Here is a 23594-nt window from a genome sequence, read left to right on the forward strand (position 1 = left end):
TACTTAAACGATTGCCTGCGCAGGGGGATGTTCGTCTGCCAGTCGAAGCACGCCCGGGATGGATGCAAGGGAACCAATGTGGACTTATCCGGGTTGAGCCGGAGGCCGGAGACCCGTTCGAAGGCTAGGAGGGCGTCCAAGCACCTCGGACCTGAGCTCTCTGGGTCTGCCAGGAAGAGGAGGACGTCGTCGGCATACAAGGCGATCTTATCGGTCTGGTATGCAGGGATGTGGAATTGTTTAAAAAATGTACTTGTCCAGTGAACAAAATTGTGCAGAAAACAACTTGTCCTGCACAGAAATCTCCTTGTCTTACCTATTTCCTAAATCAATTAAACTGACCGCCAAAAGTGTACGTTTGGTCTAAGAGACTGCATTTTAGACATCCTAGTGCTGAAGCATTGGGAGAACAATGTCAACAAAGAGGGAGCATACAGGAATCAGAAATTACACTTTCCAGGTGTATGCTATACTGGTAAATCAATATTACATATTTACATGATGTATGTTTTTGTACAAGATATTTACAACAAATATAAAAGATTGTCACAAATCAGCAAGAACCAAGCCGGTATCTACAAAATATCTGAGACCCAGGCAGGAGTCAGAGGTGGATATTAATATGATCTGTTAAAATGTCTATATGCTAGTGCCCTGCACAGTAAACCATGGCCTTTCTTGCTCTCCTAGGAAGGGCAGGAGACAACTTCCTTTTTTAGGGGATGGTTCTGCAGATTTCAGCCCACATAGATCAAAGCATCCTCTGTCAAAACGTGTGAGCTTTTAACTTGTACAAATTGGACACTATGACATTATGTTACATAATGGCAAGATTGAAAACTCCTGCAGCCAATTTGGCGTGTAGGTACATTTAGGCCTGTGCTGTAGAAAGTAGCTCAACATTCCCAAAGGGAACACACACAGTTCTAGAAGTGTTATTGAGGTGTGCATGAGAGTCCATTGCAATACTGGTTGGCTGGTCAGTAATATCTTCAACAAGCTCAAGACCCAATTTATGTTAAAGAGGATTATTAAAGAGTATCAGCCACTCTTGAAAGAAATCGCAGACTAACAATCCAAGAGGTCTTAAGTAGAGGCCAGGGGCTAACTGCCCTGCATCTGCTAGTTATATGGAACTGGCACAAAGAAAGGTCATGTTCTGAATTGTCAATCCAAAATAACTTATGTCAGTGGATGATATTTAGACCAAGGAAGTACCATTGCTTCTCTTATGGATAATGTTAGTTTTGACACCCTAAGGTACAAGCTGCAGAAATTTGTGCCTGTGAAAGGAAGTTGATATAATATATATACTGTGACAGTGATTGACCTCATTGATTAAAACCTTAATGTTCCCTTTGGATGGAGGCATGCTTCTGCAACAGACTTTGGACAGAAATGTAACCATGAGAAAAGCTGTGGTGGTAGGCTTTATGGACAACACAGAGCTGCTTTCAGTAGGCCAGGAATAGAAGTGGTTAGTACTTGCTGAAACAGTAATTTTCCAGTCAGGACAGTCTGTCCTCAAATAATGATCTATGACAGAGTATTGTTGAGAAAAATATTGATTTCTAAAGATATTTTACAAAAATATTGCTCCATTGTGTCCATAATATGCAGATCACTCTCTGTGGGGGCAGAGAGTGGAAAGTTGCTTACTTTTTGCTTCCATGAGGCAAGTCTTGGAATTCCTATTTCAGAGAAATTCCGGTTACATTTGTCCATCGATAAAGTGGATTCTGGCTTGATCTACTAGTAAAGACTATGTATGCATTGTTATCGGGCCCCAAGCGTGTTGTTAATCTGGAACCCCAAAGACTTGCATTTTTAATAAAGTACACTGTGGTATAAGCAGACATCCAGGGGGAAACATGAATAAGGTGACTGGCAGGACAAATGTAGCAACAGAATTACTCAGGGGCCTGATAACAAAAGCCAAAAGAATTAACTTGTTTGTTTTCAAAACTTTCCCGATCTTTTCAGATGGGAGCTTGAGAGTACTATAGCAAATTGTGGGGGCATTTTGAAAGGGCTTTGGGTGCAGACACAGAGGATTTTGACCAGAAACAACAACTTATGAATAGTTTTTACTTTGTGCTATCCAGATGTGGTCATGCAATTAATATGGAGGTGGCTGCACCAGTATTCAGCCTCCAAAAATTGATAACATTCCCAGTATGTGATTAATACTTCACAAATCCGTAGGTGTCTCCTTCAGGACATCAGCCAGAGAACAAGTCAATAGAGACCACTGGGGCAAGTGTTGAACCAGTGCACTGTACACAAGAAGTTTAAAATGAAGCATCTGTCAGTGTCCCCCAGGTGTAACATGTTATAGGCATGCCCTGACACCAGAACATGGGAATCCCTCCATCACATGTATGATAGAGGTACATTTACAAACATTCACATCAGCATTACTTGGGCTTGCTCTAGAGATGGAAAATGTGTCACAGTCTGAGTCAGTGATGCCCAAGAGGTTACATGGAGAGCCAGTGATGTTCTGAGGGAGGAGTTACACAGGGTGGCAGTGATGTAATGGGTGGGCAGGAGGAAGGAGGAGTCGCAGAGGAAGGCAATGATGCCCTTAGGCGGGGGTTAAAGTGGGAACCAAGGATGGCCCATTAGTTCACAGCTAAAGGTGTGAGAGATCTTAAAGAAGGAACCACTTATGGCTTCAGGGGAGGGAATACAACAAAGCTAGATTTATGCTGATTTTAAAAGAAGAGAGATGGTTTGGCGTTTAACAGAAAAGGGAGATGAGAAACACAGGGAACTAGATGGTTGGTAGAGGGCAGAACGAAGCGAGGGCAGCACGGAAATGGAGGAATAGTGGTTTTACCCTGGTAGTTTGAGAGCAAAGGAAGGGAGCCAAAGTTGGCTAGAGATGTATAAGGATTTATATAAAAAGCAATAAAAGAAAGGAGACTTTGATTCGGTAAGAAATACAGCATGGGGTTAGAAAAATGACAAAGTTCTGAGACTGTAAATGGGTAAAGGAAAGGGTGGTAGACATAGCTTGAGGTGGTTAGGGTGTTACATAGCAAGTAGAGGCTGTTCTATAGTAGGTACTTCAGTAATTTATGCCGGCTGGCACACAGCACAAGTACACATTCAATTGCTTCTACTGTCTCTCCTGAGAGGTTTGCAAAGTTAGCTGTTTCTGCTTTAAGCAGCTTCTAACTGAAGCTTTTCCATGTAGGGTATTTACTTGTTTTGCATATGATTATTTTCCAGCAGAAAAAAACGTCCTTCCTGACTGCCTGGTAGTAAAAGCCTTGGATCTGTGGTGGCATTTCATGTTCAGCTTCATTGCAAGATGTAGCTGTGAAAGAGAATCCGGGGCTCTAGAGGCAGATTTCTTTGGAAACACTTACATTACCTTCTCAACCCAGTTTACTTTCCTACCTATTTTTAAGAAGCACGTCTAAACACACTGCCCTGCCGTACATGCTGCTTTAACTATTTACCCCTGCCAGTACATTTCTGCCTTGTGTACGCACACAATGCACCAGGCTCTTATGGAAATGTGGCTTTATTATCGGCTGCCACGCGAGGATCCTCTAATCACAATCACTTAACCACATTGTGTGATCCTGGGCAAGTGTTAAATTGAAGAGATCACCCTTAGTTTAGCGCCCCAGTGCATCCCTAAAGTCATGCTTACTGCTGCACAGAAAAGCATGTAAAGTCCCTGACAATTTTAAGTGTAAGATATTGGTAACGTTATTTAATTGAAATTAAGGCTCAAAGGGACAGATAAGTCACGAGGAGAGATAAAGGCATAGTGCAGGCACAGTGTGAAAAGTGAGAGGCTCATGGAAAGGGAAGTACTGGCCGGAGCTTAATTGTACACCCTGTTTGAAACATGAGAGGTCCAGGGGCGGTGAGCAGGGGCTGCAGGGGAGGCCAGTGGGGAGCACAGGCACCAGATAAGTGCAGAGGGAAAGCAATGTGCGAAGGGAGGGGCCTGTGAATTACTTCACTGCAGGACTCAAATACGAGTGAGTGGAGAGCGACCTGAGGGCTGTATCTGAGAGGCCCAAGGGCAGCGAATCTGTGCAATTTCTGTTTCAACCTGCCAATTTGAACATAATCATGCTCCTATCCAATGGAGGCGATGCTGCCTAACAGCCGGAGTGGCCGACTTTGGAGCTGGGGGACCAGGTTCGGTTCTCCAGGTCTGTTCAACATCCTGTGAATCTGGACAAATCTTTTAATCTCCCCGTGCCTACAGCAATAAAATATGAATCCTTATGTAATGTAACTGCCTCTCATATAAAGCACTTTGTTTCCGTCAGGTGTTTCGATTTACTATCGTGCAGTGACTTCTTGTCCTTCGGACAAAACAGATATTAAAACTTCTTGGCCTTGCAAGAAATCTAGATGTCTCGGGCATCGGGCGATATGAATTACCCTCCCCTGGCAGGGGTGTGGAATTTTATAAAATATCTACTTGTACATGGGACAGGTTGCTTCATAAAACTACTTGTCATGTAACAAAATCCACTTGTCCCTCTGGTGCCATGTAGTGCTGCGTCAAAATATGGCAGGAATCTCATTATATAAGAGCTCTGGTAATAGCCTCTCCGATTATGCCAGAGCTCATACCATAGTAGGGTTTGAATACTAGCAATTCCCTTGTTTTGCCACCTTCCCACTGAAGTACATACTTGGGCAGACAGCGAGAAGCAATAGTTCCCCATGATTGGAATGCCCTTTGGAGTCTGTGCAAACCTACTAACTTTCATGTTTTATGGGTTTTCATCAGCATGTGTCTAATTTTCCCATATAGAGAAAGGTTGGAAATTTTCTCTGGGCAAGGGCAGAGGTAAACCTTCTTCTAGGGTTGGGGAAAAAGTGGTTGTGGGAAAGTGAACTTGTTACCGCACAGCAAATTTCGCATGTGGGAATCTACATGTGATTATTTGTCAGTGCTAAAATGCAGTTCACAAATATTTTCTAGGAGTACAATTTCCCGACCGATTTCTGTAAATTCTTTCGAATTTGTGAAAGCCGTAAATCTGTTCTACTGCTAGGACATATAAAAGGGTTGCACTGTTGTCGCTTTCTTTAAGAATTGGTCACCTATGTAGGTCTGGCATTTTTGTTTTTATTAAAATTCTATCTCTCTCTCTATCTACCGGCTGACTTGACTCTGAGTGATAGCATTCTGCTCTTTTACAGGGAGCATATATGCACGCAAATTAGTTTTGGTCCGTGACAGGAACTACTGTGGCAATGTTTGGCTTTTTAGACCAAGAATATTTTTTGCTTTCACTAATGTTTGTTATAATGATAAGGGCCCGGCAGCTCCCACAACAATAACGTTTTACAAAACCCATGTCACAACAAACAACGCTTTGACATAATCAAAAGGCTGACCACGAAAGTCATACCTATTGGCTTTGTTGATGCTTGTCTATTTTTACGTTCCCTATAATTTTGTTGCAACTGTTTACACTGATATTTCATTATGAATATGTTTGGGAAATACTAGCATGCAGCAAATCATTTTGGCAAACAATGCTTCAAAGAAATGGTACTTAAAATTTCACAGTAGTTAAGCAAAATGTTTTTTTCCTAATTGCATTTTTTTAATGACAAATTTATTTTGAAAGCAAAACTCCATCAATCTTGCTTTCAAGCTTTTGCATATATTTGCTTTTAATCAGACCGCATCCTGGAATCTATACGTAGCCTTGACTTGTAAACTTCGCAACCATGTGAACACATTTTTATACTGGAACCATGGTCCGTAATGCAGTATGAACTTGCAACATTTCCTTAGAGTGCTCACCCTAATAATAAAGGCATTGTATTAATTAACCTTGAATACAAGTTCGAATAGCATTAAAATATTAAATATATTCCCTTAACTGCAGACAATGCCCTTCCCTCGCTCATAATGTAGTAGTGTAATCTGGCAGCCAAAGGGGTTGTGCTGCAGGGGGTTGGGCCTACTTGTCCCAAGACCAAAATAAAAATGAAAACATAGTGTTCTTGACCCAAAACAATATGTCCTGGGAGTCGATCCATAGCAATTCAACACCCCTGCACTTCGATCTAGAGTGCGGGGCTCTAACATATGTAAGTAAGGCTTTATGAGCAATGCAAAGGGCTTTGAAAGTCATTTGCTGCCTGACAGGAAGCCAGTGAAGCTTAACAAGCTCAGCTGAAATAAATTGATACTTGGGAATATCCAAGATAAGCCTCGCTGCTGTATTCTGGACAATTTAAAGCTTTTATAGATCGAAGTTATTGATGTTTAAGTACAGGGCTTTACGGTAATCAATTCTCAAGGAGATCAAGACCAGATCCAATAATTTTGGTGCTGTTAAAGGGATGCATGGAAAATGTTTCTGAGGTATCCTAATAATATTAAAACAGTTTAGTACTGTTAGGTTCAACTGTAGATCAAAGGCTAGATGTTGGTCCACAATGATGCCAATATTTTTTGCTGTTTTAGATGGTAAGGGCAGAGTTCCCTATGCATATGGCCACCAATTGCTGTTCCAGACCGAAGGCTGTCTTCCAAAGATAATAACCTTCATTTTGTCTGCATTCAATATCAGACATTTACCCTTCATGCAGATGGAAATTGCCTTCATGCAATTATTAAAGTTGACGGCTATGAAATAAAAATCATCTGTAATGGATACAAAATCTGCATATCTTCGGCATAGGAGAGGACCTGAAGACCAAAATAACTATTCGGCTTCTCTAGAGGGGATATATATATATATATAGACTAACCATAGTTAGGGTTAAGAAGAATCCCTGAGGTACCCCATAAACAAAGGGACTAGATTCAAACTGACCGCATGTTACTGTCTGTGTTCATTCTGTTAAGCATGATTTGAGCAAATTCAACACAACGTCTTTAAAACCTAACTGAGCAAGAGGGAGGTAAGTAGCACCGGGGAGATGGTATCAAATGCTGCGGACAGATCCGACAAGAACAAATGCCGCAGCCTGACCCGCATCAACCAATGCTCTAATGCTATCAACTCCCAAGACCAGGGCAGTTTTAGTACTCTACGAAAACCGCATTGTGAGTAATCCGACCGTTTATAGTACTCAATGAATGTCCTAAGCTGGCCATTCAGATGATCTCCTCCTCCCCCAGCAGGCCTGCCTTCTCAGCGCCTGGATGCCTGCACAGGTGATAAGCTCCAGTCTACAAATTCAAATAACATAACAAGTGTCATCCCTTGGGTGTCTGCACTGGGCTGGAGGTGAAATTGTTGTTGGAGAGATTATCTGGGTTTCATATATATATTTGTGGTTAGTAATTGTGCTTGTTTTCGATCAGTGAGTTTGCAATAGATTTTAGAGCTTTTGCTTAAGTGTGAAATCTTTTGGCTCCTGCAAGGGACCAAAGTTTCAAAAGAATAGATGTATCTTTAGCTGCTTGTGGAAACCAAAAGGATCTGCTCACACAGATTGATACGGCTATGATTTCTACCTTTTCTCATTTAAAATAGTTATTTTTCTCTTTCCAAAATCCTGCTTGTGTTTAAGTAATATGGTTATCAAATAAGGCATGCTGTTTTAAGTTGGTGCATGGATAATTATTGCTTGTTATGTTTAATATCAAAGGTATGTGAATGGTCATGCGAAAAAACATTACGAGGATGCACAGAATCCTGCGCCCAGCCCAAAGAAAGTGGACAGGCCAGAAAAAGACAGATTGCAACATACGGTCTGCATGGATTGCAGTAGCTACAGTACATTCTGGTAAGTTCGCTATGTTGTACACATGATGCTGTTCCAATCGTTTATAACTGTCTTTCAAATCCACAAACCTGTTGAAAATGTTCCCGTTTCCTAAAGGCTAGTCCATCTGTACAAATAGTATATTTGTGTATTTAGGGAACACACTGTATACCCCAGTAGGCATCTTGACTAATCACACCTGGAATTAGAACGCTGAATTTGTCATTAGTTTGCAAAACAAAAGGTTTCAGTAACTTCCAAAAAGCCAAGTGGTCTTCCATAATACCCACTGAAACAGGAAGAGCATTCCATAAAACAACTAGGAAAGAAGAATCTGCTTTCATGGTCACCCCCACTTTTTGCTGGTGTTATTCTGTTTATTAACTTGTCTGACTGGGATCCTGCTAATCAGGACTCCAGTCACTGTGCTCTCACCCTAAATTGGACTATGGTAAGCACTTTAGTACCTTCCCAATTGGCTACTGGTGTACCCTTTTAAGTCCCTCGTATATGGTACTAAGGTGCCCAGGGCATAGGTACACCAGGGGTCTCCCATAGGCTGAAGCATGTATTATGCCACCCATGAGAGACCACTCAAACTGTGACTACAGGACTGCCATTGCAGCCTATGTAAGTTGGTGCTAGCACCACTTACAACAGATATACGTTTCCTTATATCTAAGGTCAGTGCACTTAAAACCTATAAGTCATCCCTATGGCAGGCCCTTCAGTCCTGAGGGCAGGGTGCTTGGTTACAAGTGTGAGGGTGCCCCTGCATGAACAGGGCCCCTCTACAAACCCCAGAGTCGATTCTCCAAACTCTGTAAGTGCGGTCAACCATTTAATACATATAGTGGACATCAAGTCAAATGCGAGATGTCTAACTATATAGTGGCTGTACCAAAACCGGGCATGTTTGGTATCGAACATGTTGGAATCCCATGTACTGGGGGGCTCCCCTAGGGAGCCCCTCTGAATTCCTGGTACCAGACTTTCAAGGTCTTACAGAAAGCTAGTGCTGCTGCTGACCACAGACATAATTCTGTACTCCTGCTGCTGCGCCAAGCTCGAGCAGGGGAAGGTAGAACAATAGGTTTCCTGTCACAGGGAGGTGTGACCAACCAACCCCAGACAGGACTTAGTGTATTGGGCTGGGGTGGGGGCGCTTGCCAATGCCACCAGAATGCTTTGAAGGGCACATTTGGTGCCCTCCTAGCGTACTCCAGGTGGAACCAGTTCAGTGAGCCGTTGGCTCCCGCTCTGGCGGGAAACTGAACAAAAGACAATGGAGTATCCTCTCCTATGTACAGCACCTTCTCTGGGAGGGATCCTTGAATCGTCCCAACCCTTTCCCTAGGGTACTTAAGGGCTTATCTGTGGGTGGTTCTTCAGATTTGCGTGGGACAAGATTCAAATCTGAAACCACTTCAACTTCAACCATCAGGGCACCTTGGACTTTGTTGGACTTTGCCTGGAACCGAGACTATATCAAGAAAGACTCCTTCTGCTCCTGGTCTCGTCGTCCTGCCAGTCTTCTGCACCGTCTGTGCCTGTGCTTCATCCAGGTTCTTCTCCAGGCCTGTGGTCATCAAAGACACCCAAAGAAATTTCTCTTGGAGTAAAGGAGTCACTCCCTTGCATCAGCAGGCACCGCTACGAAGCTGACTGCTCTGCTGCTCCTGAGGTCTCACGGACTCCGAAAGGCTCCCACAGGTGGTGGTTTTGCAACTCATTCGAGGCCTGCCCCTTCTTCTCAGCAAGTTTGAGGCCAGTATCCCTCATTGGTTCTGCTGGAACAGAACCCCTGTGCACCGCGCCGACTTGCCATTGGCAGGACTTGTTGACTCTGTCCTCCAGAGATCTTCGGGCTACAAGAAGCTCCAGACTCCAGCATCTCTTCCTACCAAGATCCTCGTCCTCACCGCTTCCTCTGCAACGTGGGCCTGCATCTTTGGTGAGCTGCTCGAGGTCCTCTTGCAACAACTGTGCCTTTGGCCTGTGGGTCCTCTGGAGGGTCTTCTTTGGCTTCAGTGGGCTCCCCTGCTTGCTTGGGGTTGCTCTGACTCTCCTGCACTTGAGGAGTTCCTCGGACCTTGCTGGTCCCAACACTGCACCTTTTTCGTTTTCTACGTCTGTCATTGCTGCCAAGACTTGTTGGTGCTCCAACCAGAACACCGACCCCCCTGGTTCTTGACTTGCGACGTGGGACAGCTCGTGAACGGCTGATGATCTTCCACAGTGTCGCCTGGTCCTCACAGCTGCAGCGACAAGGTCTCAGTCATCACTCCTGCATCTTCGGTCATCTGTGGTCATTGGTCTTCCGTGCTTCCTGGTCACTGCCGAGTAGCATAGTCTGTCTCATCTGCTTGCAGGTACTTCTCTTCAAGAATCCACCCATGGATTCCACCAGACTCTATCACCTTTGCTGCAGCGGCACCTTTACTGAGGTCCTCCATTGTGGTCTATGGCGGTTTCCGACGTCACTTTGCACCTAGACACCCGGCTTCCCTTTTGTATGCATCCTAGTCTCTTGGGTATTCACGGGTGGGGTGACTCTCCAAACTTCCATCTTCCACTGGGTTTCTTCAGAGTCCACTGGGAAGAGTCCTTCTTCAAAACTGCAAACACGACTTTCTCATTGACTTGCATTGAGTACGTGGCTGTGTTTCCACTCTTCACACAGCCTCTGTGAGGTTCCTGGGTACATACCTTGGGTGCTTCCTTGGGTCCCCAGCTCTTCTGAGTCTTCTGGGCCAGGTCTTGACTTTGGTCGCTGTTCGCACTCCACTTCTTTAGTATATGGGTTGGTCTCCCCCTGGGGACCAAAGTGTGTTTGTGCATACTTACCTGTTTCCTTTTGAAATATTGTGTGTATTGTGTTGATTTCTATGGGTAGGAGAAATACCAATGTGTTAGTGAGTTATAACTACACTGTGTGGTTATTTTTCGTTTAACATACACTATAGGATTCGTTCTGGTAAAACAAGCTGCTTAACACTGCTTCTGGATTAGCTCGAATGCAGATCTGCACAGCTGCCACTTAGAGAGCTTTCTATGGTTGTCTAAGACCACTAAAATCACCATAAGGGTTGTCTGGGTTAGTGCAAGGTGCTGCACCATATACTAAGCCAGCCTTCTACAAGAAGAAATTGTTTTTTTAATGAAAGAGGGACTCCTACTATAGATATCTTTATGAGGGATATTCAAGCTTTTGGATTTAACATGCTTGCCACTAGGCATGCAATGCAAATGATTGAAGTGATTGTATATAGAAATCCAAAGTGGCAGTCCTAAAAAAAATTCTGGTCAACAGATTTTGTATGAGTTGCACTTTCTGAATCTGGTATTTGGGTAATGCTAGGTAGTGTACATTACAATAGTCCAATCTTGAATCTGCAATTACCCCGATGACCATAAACTAGTGTTCCACGGGCACAAATAATAATATAATCTTCCTTCATAATTTCTGTTGAAAGAAACATGAGGAACATAGATTTGTTATTCAAGTGTAGCTTATTTAAAAAAATCTAACCTAGGATGCAATTGTTGTCAACTGGTCTAGGACAATTTTCTAAAAAGAGTTGCTAGACCACTAATCATTTGCGGGAACCCAACAATAAATACTGGTCTAATTCGAATTTTAGTTTTAGAAGTTGTTGTGCATCTTGAGTTTTTATATTTCTTTCAAAGTAAAAAGTGCATTAATGATCCTACACAATATACTGATTCGTTTCAGTTTCTGGTTCACATTAGGGCTTTGTTGTAGAGTACTTGTGATCCATTGTAGTTCCTCTTCTGATGAAACCGTAAATGAGGTCGAATTGAATGATCTTTTCCCATGTTTCATGAGTGTTGGAGAGCTTTGTTTGTTTTAGCATAGAATAACAAGCAACCAGCATTCACTTAAAGACGATTCTTTAAATTATCCTGCATCTTGCTGATCATGTGCCAACCCTAAATATTTTTGTTTGTGATACAAATTTGTGGCTTCTAAAACATTTAAAATTAAATAGACACTGGCAGACGTCGATCACTCTGCTTGCTGTGCTGCCTAATACTTCTATAAGGGGGATGGAAATAACCTTACCACTTACTTTTTTCACTGCTGTACACAGTAATACTCATTTGCTCATCATCACATCTTTTTCTGTGATCTTAAGCATTTAAGGGATCATATTGACAGGTATGAGGCTCCCGAAAGAGTGCAGGTGTGCTGCTATGAAGGGCCTCATCACGATGTCAGGCGGAAACTTTCCGCCTGACACCGTCTCGGATTCGGGAACCGATCGACTCGCGGTCGGCGGTTCCGCCCAACCGATCACGATGCGACTGAACACTGTTTGGTTGGAGTCCCATTGACTTCTATGGGAGCCCGTGTTCTGCCCGACAACACATGCTCCTATGTGAAAATGGGGTGTGTGCGGAAAACCCTGCACCCTGTCGGAGGCACCCCATTGTGCCTGCCCCACAGTGCAGGGTTTTCCAGGGGGACAAAAAAACTGCCATCCTGCCCATGGGGGACAAAAGCCTTTGTAGGGCTGTCGGCAAGCAGCACCTTTGGTGGGCCTGCCATCAGAGGTGGGGTCAGCAAGATGTGTGAGATGATCTGCAGTAAGACATGTCCCTGGATGCTCATTCCACCTGTTACAATTGAAACACTCAGTCAAAAGACTCCTCAAAATAAAGGGTGGAGCTAGCAAAATATTCAGCAAAAGGGTAACTTGATAAAACAAAAACAATAATCGGTGTCATTGTGAATTGTTGCCAAACACTCAAACTCATCCGATGAACTATGTCGAGTATCTGGTGACGTAGACGAGGGAAAGCTGATATAAGGCCTTGGATTGAAGCAGCTGCAGAAGCTGTCCAATCTGTCCAGGATTAGAAATGTCCAGGGTGTGGCAAGGGTACGTGCAGGAACGGAACAATTTCAATTGAACCTACAATCCATGTAACAGATAAAAAAAAGGTAAACATAAAAAAGACTGGCCTTCCACAAATCATTAAACAATCCTGATATCCTAAAAAGTTCTGGTGAAAGTAGTACTTTTAGAAATATTCTAAAGCCACCGGGTTTACTGGGTATTGTAAGAATAGCGATGGGGGGGTGCCATGGGGGTGCTTGAAAGGCCACAAAACGTAATTGATGTCAACTCTCAAAGAAGATAAGAACAGCTGGAGAGAGGATGCACAGTTGTGTGCCAGGAACACAGCATATCTTTGTTTCATTTGGATGAATGTTGCCATAAATACTGTGGTGTTACGTCTATAGGAAAGAGGGAGTTCCTGGAAATGGTATTAGAAAGAAACAATAGCCTCAATAAAAAGTCTGTGACTAATTTTAGTGTATGGAGTCGTGAACTGCAGACAGTTTGCAGGATGTACGTTTTATGAGAGGCGCGTGAACTCCAGCTCCACAAGGTTGCGTGGCCATGTCAATGCTCTGACAGATGTGTATTGGTAGAGGCTAGTTCGTGTTCAAAGGACTTCTTATCCTTTGTTGAAGCCTTGTTAGCCCTAAAAGAGCTCACGTTTGCAAAGTGTTGCCTTTTGAATAACAACGTATGTATGTCATTTATGCCTTTTGCAGTTATCGATGCGACGATTTTGTAGTCAATGACACCAAGCTGGGCTCGGTACAGAAGGTCAGAGAACATCTACAGAATTTGGAAAAGTGAGTTCACATTGAGTAATGCTTTCTTGCGCTGCATACATACTAGTTGTTTTTTCTTTTCACAACAGTGCCATGTTTAAAGAAAAACATTTTTAAAGGAATGAATTATACTTTTGTTTGCTGTTGTTCATTTGGCTTACTTTAACACTTTCACCAGAAAATACACCGGAACACAGGAAGAAGACTGCCTCCATCCACCACTGCACAGACTACAGAGGCAGCATTGGCACCTCCACTTTAAGACCGATCGACATGTTCCATTCATACGCTTCTTTGTGCCTTCGCCCCCTAATACCATGCCGCATCTAATGTGGTATGGAATGACCTGGGCACATAATAGGGTCCAGAAAGTCATGTGTGCTGTGGAAACCTCCATAGAGATGACCAACAATGGAGAAAACGACTGATAGTCTTATGATCTAAAAGACATGCAGTGATTGAATCCATTACTTTTTTGTGGTTTGTGCATTCACATTTATGGAAGAAAGTGCAGCCGGGCCTTGCTTCTGTAGGACATGTAGATATACACTACTGTGCTTGTAAAGAACAGGAACATGTAAAAATGGCAAGAAAACTTATTGGATATAAAAGTGGGTATTCTCATTCTCTCCACCTCCCCACACCTACCTCCCTACCTGCCGAGGACTGGGGGCGGGGGGGGAGGAGGAAGGGGAGAGGGAAGATGTCCAGGGACCCGTTCAATAGTTCATTCATCCCTTAGCTTTTGCCTTTTTTCCACAGGCTTGGGAAGAATGTGGAGTTTCTCACACATGGCCTTGCACAAGGAGTGTGGCGTGTGTCCACGAGGACAGCAAACCTGTGACATAATGTATTCTGTAATCTCCAGTTTAGCACACAGAAAAGGGAGGGACTCATAACCATTTCTTTCCCTGCCCTAGCCAATGGTCGGGATGGGGGGAGGTGGAGGATGCGCGCATTTCCCTTCCCAGCATTAGCAATGGATGGGAGGAAAATGCAGACTCCTACCGAGCATCATGGAGGGAGCACTCTTCCGGCTCCCTAACTTGTGAAAGGGATGTGGAAAGAGCTGTTAGCCTCCCTTCCCACGCATACCAAGACGTGCCCAGTGAGTATTGCACACGATTGAAAATCTAGGTCGCGAGGCCTCCGAGCAGGGTGTGGATGGAGGCAATGTTCAGTTGCTGCTGAGCATCTCCAAAAGCCACTTGGAACTGGATCGGGGACAGATCATGCTCGGTGTTCCAGTGGTTGCTGAGCTGAACGCTGTTCACAGGTTGCTCAGGCGGCCAAATGACTTAGTGCACTAACCACTCCACATTAATTTTTTTATTTATTTTTTTAGTTTTATATAGTGCGAAATAAGATATCGGGTGTCAGAGCACTTTACATGAGCACCAGTTTTGTTACAGATGGACACATTAATTATTTTTTTTGTTAAGCACGAGAAATTAAGTAACTTGCCCAGAATCACAGGATCTTGAGCGTCGTTGCAGAGACTCTAACCCGGTTCCCCAGCTTCGAGGTCGACCGCTCTAGACGTTAGGCCACGTCCTCTCCCCTTGACACATGACTAGCGCCGTTTACAATGAATGTGGAGCCAGCAGCTGAATCTAGTGGGGTCAAAAGAACATGCCACAGGGTGGTATCTAAGTCTATATCCAGATTGCCAGAACCTGCTGCACACAGCCAAGTTATTTCTGCTGGAATGAAAACAAGCATTTGCAATGCAATAGGTCTCGCATTTTCATAACTTTGACCTATTCGTATTGTAAATGACAATACCTTTTATTATTGCAGGTTTTTTAAAGACCTAAATAAAAGGCATTGTCATTTATAATGCCAGTAACTCAAAATCTCTCATATGCGCAATTTACCACGTTTGTATGCCTTCTGTAGAGAGCCGATTGCAACTTGAAGGTTACAAGTTATTCCTGCTGAGGGGAGCGCCTGTTCGATGCCCACGATAATTTAATGAGCTGCTTAATACTGTGATATGATAATAAAGCGCTTAGGTAGACTGTAATCCGAAAGAAATGTCTAGTTTATCTGTAAACTAATGCTGACATTTAGTTCATTCGGAAGCAAGTTTTATGTTTGCAGATAAAAAAAATGGAGTCATAAAGAAATAAGATGACTGGCCCACGATCAGACAATGCAGTCAAATTGAGTTGCCAGAATTTGCAGCTAGGGTCCGCTGGCTCACAGTCAGTAATGTAGTTTTGCTTACATAGATTGCCCTCGTACCAGCAGAATTTTGCACTGACATTTAGACCAAGTACCAGTACATGACATCATATTTCTGTTCGTCAGTGCACATATTGGTGCAAAACGGCCAGTGCACTCAATGTAAATCCACTTTGTTCTGCCCATTTGTATCGTAGTGGACTTGCAATGTGATCCGAATTTTCAAATATCTTAAGTACAGCCATGGACACTGAGAGGTGTCATTTTCTAAGTGATTATTAATTCCTAGAAGATATTTGAAACGATAAGCCAAAGGGTGATAAAAGTAACGGTCTTGACATCATATCGAAACTGAAACATACGTCGATATGTAGGTGTTAGGAGGAAAGAACAGCAGGAAATAGGGCCTATGTTGAGACATGTATTCCAGGCGCATGCAGAAAATACAGGGGCGCGCAGGATTAAGAAGTTTATGCAGGTGACTGGAGATGGTTCTGGAGGGCTCTGAATGGGCTCTGGAGCCTCTAGAAGTGGTATGTCTGAAACCACATCTCTGGCCTGAACCCACTGAGCTACCTTATGCTTAAAGGACTTGTGAAAACCGAGTTATTCACAATTGATTTCGCATGATTATGCCTCAGAATAAGAGTGTGATTGAGGCACAGCTGTCACATGGGTCAGTCCTCAGATTTATTGTGATTTTTCAGCTTATACCATGGTGTTTAGTCAAGTGTCCAGAAGTCGCAGTGTGTGGCGCTATACCAAACAGTGTAAAAGTACAAATGTGAGTCCCCGAAGCTGGATCAGTGGTTGATTCGGATCACTAGTTCTAGAACGGGTGCACTTTCCCTTGTTGACACAGACTGCAGCAAAGACCTCCATACATTGAAGGGGAGGGGCATGCTGTGTGCAGGGCCCTGTCTCCACTTTGCTGTACATACCATATCTGCTGTGGGGACTGATCCTTCCACTTTTGGCCCAGAGGCGGAGGATTATATCCGGGATGGAATTGCTGCAAAAGAAACCTAATTAAGAGCTGCTCTATGTTCTGATCAGCCAGGTTTTTCAGGGTATGCCATGTCATCTGTCTTAAAAGGAAACAAGACGTAACACACTGAAAGGAGAGAAAGTGCATTCGCACTAGATTTAGTCACTGGCTTGTTTCCCTCCAGCCACCGGCGACTGCTCCTTTAATCAATCATGCATGAATTTAATAGGCACTGGTAGGATCCAAACACATTTGGCATGCAGAGCACGTTGTCTACCTGCACGGGAGAGATTGACTGACTCTGCTGTCTCTATTAGCAGCTGCACAGTGCAGCATGATTATTTTAGCCATCCGGCCTGAGAAATGTGTTGTGCCATGTGTGATATTAGTTGTCTGTGACTTGCAGCACTATGTGCAAGAAGTCTGTGAGTGCGGGTCAGGGCCAAGCACATATTTTGAACTTAATATTACCCACAACTCCGTGAATGCACCTCACTGACTCCAGGACCAGGCACACACTTACTTGATGAAATGATTCAATTGCAGTGACGGGCCGTGGGCGGCCAGCTCGAGAGCAGCTGGACTTCCAAGGCTGGACCAGCCACCATACTCGACTCTTTGGTGGCTGTCCGCCCACTGCGCATCAAGTTCGCTTGGGCCGGCTCAGCTGCACAGAGTCAGGGGTAGGTAGGTGTCCCGGTGCTCTCTGGGACCATGAACAAACCACTCTGGCCAATGCAGTGAGTCTAGGACTTGTGACTCTGATTACTGGGCACAAACTTGACTTCGTCTGCGGTGGAACTACGCCTCCGATCATTCCTGCACTTCCGGTTTGCCCTCGGTGGCAGATAGGAGGGGGCATGCCACAACCACGCATTTAAAATCGCTTAAAGCTCCCTGGGGCATAAACTAGTCTTTGGCTGGGGTGGGACTACGTCCCCTAGCATTCCTGCCCTTCCTGTTTACCCTCAGTGGTGGTGAGGAGGGGCCACGTCGCAAAAATGTGCTTAAAAGCTCTTTAAGCTTCCCGCGGCACGGGACGCTCCTGGGACAAAGGCAGGCCGGTCTTTCGCCCAACATGGACCAGAAGAGGCGGTAATTAAAACATGAGATTGTTGTGACCTTGCTGAGTCAGGCCATGTATGAGAGCAGTGACAATTATTGTGCTGAAAGTCCTGTGCTTGTTGTTTCAGTTCCGAGTTGATTTCGATTAGAAAATCTTTATTCGACCAACATCATTGGTAAAATAAAAGGAAAGCATGTCAGCAAAACATAAAATCCTAGGGTAAACAAGCAGGGAATGTGACCAGCCCGGCACCCAGTGCTAACAAGCGGCAGTGAAAGCGATCGCTATTGTACAAAAAAAAAACACGCCCGCGAGTGGTGCGCGCGCCACAGCGAGCCATATATTTTCAATTATCGCGTCCGTGTCTGGGCACGATAATTGAAACCACATGGCCTTTGGTCGCGTAATAGACACCTATAGGCCAGGGGCAGAGCAATGCGCCCGCCTTTGGCCTATTGCGTGCTCTCTTTGGAAAATACATGCACACAAAGGCCAATAGCGGGGCACAAAAGGAAAAGCACACACACAAGCGTGTACGATTCCTGGCTCCGTTTTGGAACCCCGGACAAAAGGACTCTCGCTGCTTCAGTGCTGCGCACTGCATCGCTAGGCGCGAGACCTAAAAAGCATGTCATTTAAAAACAAATGGGTTCACTGTTAGAAACGTATTAAAGGTTAATGTAATGTGTTAGAAGCAGTCCGATGGCACAATCAAACTAAAATATGGTTGTTGTGACATAAAACTTAAAAACTCTTTAGCTTCCCAAGTTCAGGTAGATGTGCAGTCCATTCCATCATGCAATGCTCCTGACTTCACAAATTACAACATCAGTGACATCGCCTACAACATAACTGGGTTGAACTTTTTTTATTAGAAACCTTGCATCATAAGAACTATGCTTCAGCTTTGTCTCTGAGGGATGTGCTACACTGAATCCCATGTGTGTGCTGCACAAAATTGTGATTCCCTTTGTGCTGAGATGGTTAGGTCTATTTAGGGCATCTGTTATTACTTGCATGCTTTCCTTATACCCCTTTCTGACCCAAAACATGGTGTACCAAGTGGGTATCAGTGGTGTACCAGTGAAGTAAGTATTCCATTCCTTTCTTCCACTGAATATTGCCCTGCCTGTGTAAAATTCTCCCATCTACCTTTCCAAGTGTTAGACAAAACAAAAGAAACAGATGTGACTCTCCCGGTGGAGGCACATTGCTCTTGGACAAGTGCAAAATGATTTGACAGTGGATAGTGAGCCCATGGACCTATAAAATCTGATCAGCAACAATATCTACATACTGCTCAAAGTATGGGGAGGATAGCCATTCCTTTGAATGTGGCTGACCCTCTGGTTGGCTTTGGCACCTGCCTTGACTAGCAGACGTCTACAAGTACTGGAAGCGTTGGTATGTGGTTCATTGTCTGGACAATGGCACAGGTGTAGGAGAAAGACAGCAGAACCAAGGGTGGAATGTGCCAAACTGCTCCCTTCCCTCTGGGATACCTGGGGAGTTACCTTGCTGCTGTTAACTGAGATAAGAAAGAACAACCCACCAAAACAGCTGGACTGCCCCTGAGATTCTGTTCCCAGGAAGACGTGCATAGGGCTGGCTGACTGGAAGGTCCTGGTCCAACCCTCCCCCGAGGCTTTCTGAAATTTATGAAGTTCTTGTTAAAATGTTTTTTTGAAATATGCTTGATGTGGGTAGTGAGTGCCCATTTATAGATTGTGGACCATACTTGTTGGGGATTGTGGGACAGAAACGTGAGGGTGGCATAAAACCTGGTAAGTGAAAACTGTACTTCACCTTTGTGTTTTTGTGTATGGTTACTACTGCTGTAACTTGTTGCTTCTATTTACACCTCTGGCACTGCCATTAATCTGATAGCCTGAGATGAGGAAGCAGTAGGTGCCCATATTCAAGTTCATGTGACATTCATTAGGGCCTGGCTCTGCTGGTGACTGTGCAGTCAAAGCTTTGATCACCTTCAGTGGATTGCACAGGATATTTTTACAAACGCAAAGGTAAAAGTTAAAGGCAAATTAGGTTTGCTCTGGTAAGGTTTACCGTGCAGAGGGCACACTTGCCTGTCTAGCTAGTGTATTTCTGCTGTTGAATTTTAAAGACTACAGCATCAATTCTCTAATCACTGCTGAGTTTTGCACAGAAATTGTGAGATCGAACAACTGCCGAACATACATTAAAGAAGCCTTGTATAAAAACCCTGTACTTTTGATGAGTGTGTTTTGAAAGACTTTTACTTTACATTTTATTTTATTTTTACATCTAGTTCCGCCTTTGCAGCAGACAGACTTAGGAAAAGAAAACTATTAGAAAATTCTTCTGTGAACAGCAAGTTGTTAAAAGTAAATGTAAGTATTAAAATTTCAATTTTTTATAAATACGAAATGCTTATACACAAGGAATCTCCATCGTCTGGGCATCACTTTTCCCATTTGTTCAAGATTATGAAAACCTATCAGTTTCTGTGATCCACATTGAAAAAAAATTATTCTTTACCTAGGACTTACTTCATCGCTATTCACATAACGCCCTGTAATGGTTTGTGGGATGGACGGAAAAGAACCAAGAAACAGTCAAGCAGCAAGACTGCAGAGCCAATTTGTGTTTTTATATAGGGAACAGTAGCTTCTGATGGAGAACAGCTGTTCGGAGCAAAAGCTTACTCTTCCTTGGACCACTTCAAGAACAGCAGGGCTATGGGCCACAGCCTGGCCTGGCCTCCCCTGCATAGCTTTTCCACCAACAATTTTAGAAGTTCTGTTGTTACTTTAGGGCTGTCCAGTCACAAAAATGGTATCTGTCTCCACTGATCCAAACCTTGATCTTTGAGGCAAGAGTTCTTACCGTACTGGAAACAAGGGCCTTGGAAGCAGTGCCTCCATAAGAGAGGGGCACGGAATGTTATTTCCTTTAATAGGAAGGATGGCTGCTCAATTTGTGATCTAGGCTGAAGCATTATGAAATCTGGAAAGTCAAGTCAAGTTGCTGTCTGTGACCTAGGTCCTCCTGGCCTTGAACTCTGGAGAGTGGTTGGTATCCCTGGATCTCGAGTCACCTATTTTCATATTCCAGTCTTATCTCGCCCACAGGCGTTACTTGAAGTTTACGGTGGGGTCCCAACATTTTTACTCTTTGGTCTTCTCTTCTGGATTAACAGCAGGCCAACACGTCTTTATGAAGGTTCAGGCAGCCATGGCAGCTTCTCTGCGGAGGCCAGGACTCCATTTATTTTGTCAACGGCTATTGAAGGCTGAGTCCCCAAAGCCGTTCTAGGAACATCTCTGGTGGAGGGTTTATCTTCACCACCACCGGGGCTTTTCGATCAACATCCAGAAGTTTCAACTCCGTTCCACGTATAATATTATTTATATTAGGGTAGTGCTCAACACCGCTCTTATAATGGCCTTCCCTCCTCAGAGAATCTCTGATATTCATGTGATGATTTAGTTCTGTCTGACTTAAGCCTGGATCCTGGTCCTGATTGTCTTGTGCATCCTGTTGGTGCCTCCCGTAAGATGGCGGATGAGAAGCCTTCAGTGGTGTCTCACCAGGCAGAAGTTACAACACCAAGCCTCTCAGCTCTGGTACACATCAACCAGGCAGTGCATCATGATCTGTACTTGTGGATTAACTCCTCCAACCTCTACAAGGGCAGCCGTGGTGTGAGTCAGTAGGCATTAATCTGTTTACATCTCACCTGTCCAACAGTTTGCTTCATTCCTTGTACCACAAGGTCTGGCAGTGGATACGATTAAGGAGTACGTTTCAGTATGCAATTGTGCCTTTTGGAACAGCCTTCTATGTGCAATTTGCCATTAGTGGTGCATTTTATGAAAGATTTGACCAAGTAGCATTTAAACCTCGTTTTGTCCATTTTTTTTTTATATCTCCTTTGTTCGAGCCAATGCACAGTTGCCCTGCACAACCTTTTATAGGATGGAAATTACCTTTGTTCTCAGTGTTTGAGAACTATAGGTCTATTGGTGTGTCTAGTCTTCGCATTTGTCTACCCAGGTAAGTTGGTTCTTTGCGCTTGCCCATCCATCTTAATCCAAAGTAGTTTCTGCATTCTACGTAGTCAAGGCTAAAACTCATCCACCTTTCTTCTCTCCTTTACATCCAGCCTACGGGGGGGAGAAACATCTGCAGCCTGCGTCATTTGTGTCATTTTATCAGCTGCACACAACAAGAAAAAGTTCATGACCATATTTTTGGTATGCTTCACTTATTATTATTATTTGACAAACTCATAATTCACAAAGCTACCCCAAGGGGTTTCCCGGCGCAGGGTAGTTGCAGACAGTGAAACCCCAGCCAATTGCTAAAAGAGCCAAGTTTTCCGATTTTTGCAAAACGTTTGTAAGGACTTACAGTTCCTAAGAAAGGAAGGGAGAGAATTCCACAGATTGGGGCCGAGATAGGAAAAGGAGCTTCCTTTGATGCGGGTTTAGCGGAACCTAGGCGTGGTGAACTAAGCGTGGTGAACTAAGCGTGGTGTACTAAGCATGGCTGGCTGACCTCGACAAACGCGTAGGCTTACAAGAAGTCACTAATCCTTGAATGAATGCGGGTGCAAGGCATTGCTTGGACTTAAACATATAGCAAAGTGCCTTAAATCCAATGTGTTTTGAAATCTTTAGCCAGTGCAATTCCTGGAGCAGAGGCGAGGCAGGGGCATGTCCCGGTAGTCGAAAAATAAGCTGGGTTGCAGCGTTCTGAATGGTCTGGATGTGTCTAATCAACGTCTTGTCGGTGCCTAGGTACAGCACATTGCCATAGACCAATCTGGACGTGACTAGGGCCTTGATGACCGTTCTCTGTGCCTCTAAAGGTTACGCCAGAGGCTCTTTATCAGCCATTTAAGGACTTCACTGGAGATAAAAGGATCAATGCCAGGACCAAATTCACCATTCTGTGTTGGGTCATCCTTTGTGTCACTATAATGTATGTAGAGCATTGTGCAGCAGCTGTGAATTATCTACACTGTATTTATGACTGAGGGCAGACTAAGCCAAGGCATTATCCAGTGGGGAACAGTCGGTGTGCAACCTAGTATTCTCCATTGTTGATTCTGCTGCCTATTCTTATAGATGTCTGCAGCATCCAGAAGGGAAGGCTTGAGGAAAGGTTTGTTGACCGTGAAGGCTGCTTTTTATATCTGACTTGTTTCCAACATACAGAAAGCAGGCTTTGGGTTGAGCCACATCAGCTATTAGTTTTTTGGCTCAGCCCCCTTTCTCTATTGGTTTAAGATGTTGTCACATCTTGTATCAGCTCAGAGGTGTATGCCTCTATCCTCTAATGCTATTCTTAGCCCGCCATATATTAGCTGTTGTATTATTCTCCTTTGACAACTTTGTACGGTAATTATTCATGGTTGTTATGCTTTTGTTGATGTCGATATTGCACTTATTACCGTCCTTCCATCTTTTTGTAAAGCGCTCTGATATCCTTCGGGATCTTGTTCGCACTATATAAAACTTTATAAATGAATAAATAAATACATTGAGAGTACGGTGTATCGGGGGAGGTGGTTCCATTGCAATGCATGCCATACTATGTCACATTCAATCATTCAATGCTACTCTGAAAGCAATTATTCATCTTAACAGATCTGCTTTTTGTTTGGTTGTCTTTCACTGCAATCTATGGGTCATGCAACAAAACCCCACTGCCTTCAGCCATAGTTCTTCAATATGACTAAGCTGGTGGTTCTGAATAGATGGTTCTGAATCTCTTTCTTCATTTTCCCTGGTGACATTTCGCCCAGTGAGGGCGATGCCACACTCAATACAGACCTTTTAGACAGACATCTAAAATGTTGTGTATTTTCACTGCCTTCTTCCAGAACATACTGGAGAAGTGCTATGGTAATGACTATTAACATTATAACCCAGTTTCAGCCTATTTATTTATCCCACAGAAAACAAGATCAAATTATTACAAAAGTGAATACG

The 23594-nt window shown here is 43.9% G+C and overlaps 1 protein-coding gene across 3 annotated transcripts in view; it reads left to right on the forward strand.

Moving 5' to 3' along the window:
* USP3 (ubiquitin specific peptidase 3) overlaps positions 1 to 23594 on the forward strand; it is a 290965-nt gene that overhangs the window by 85390 nt on the left and 181981 nt on the right. For all 3 annotated transcript variants that reach the window (XM_085643678.1, XM_085643679.1, XM_085643680.1), the window contains 3 exons: positions 7603 to 7740; positions 13310 to 13393; positions 19904 to 19985. In XM_085643678.1, the coding sequence (XP_085499804.1) occupies positions 7603 to 7740; positions 13310 to 13393; positions 19904 to 19985 (304 nt within the window). The remainder of the gene's footprint in view (positions 1 to 7602; positions 7741 to 13309; positions 13394 to 19903; positions 19986 to 23594) is intronic.

The sequence above is a fragment of the Triturus cristatus genome, chromosome 3_1 (genome assembly GCF_964204655.1).
Source record: "Triturus cristatus chromosome 3_1, aTriCri1.1, whole genome shotgun sequence".
NCBI lineage: Eukaryota > Metazoa > Chordata > Amphibia > Caudata > Salamandridae > Triturus > Triturus cristatus.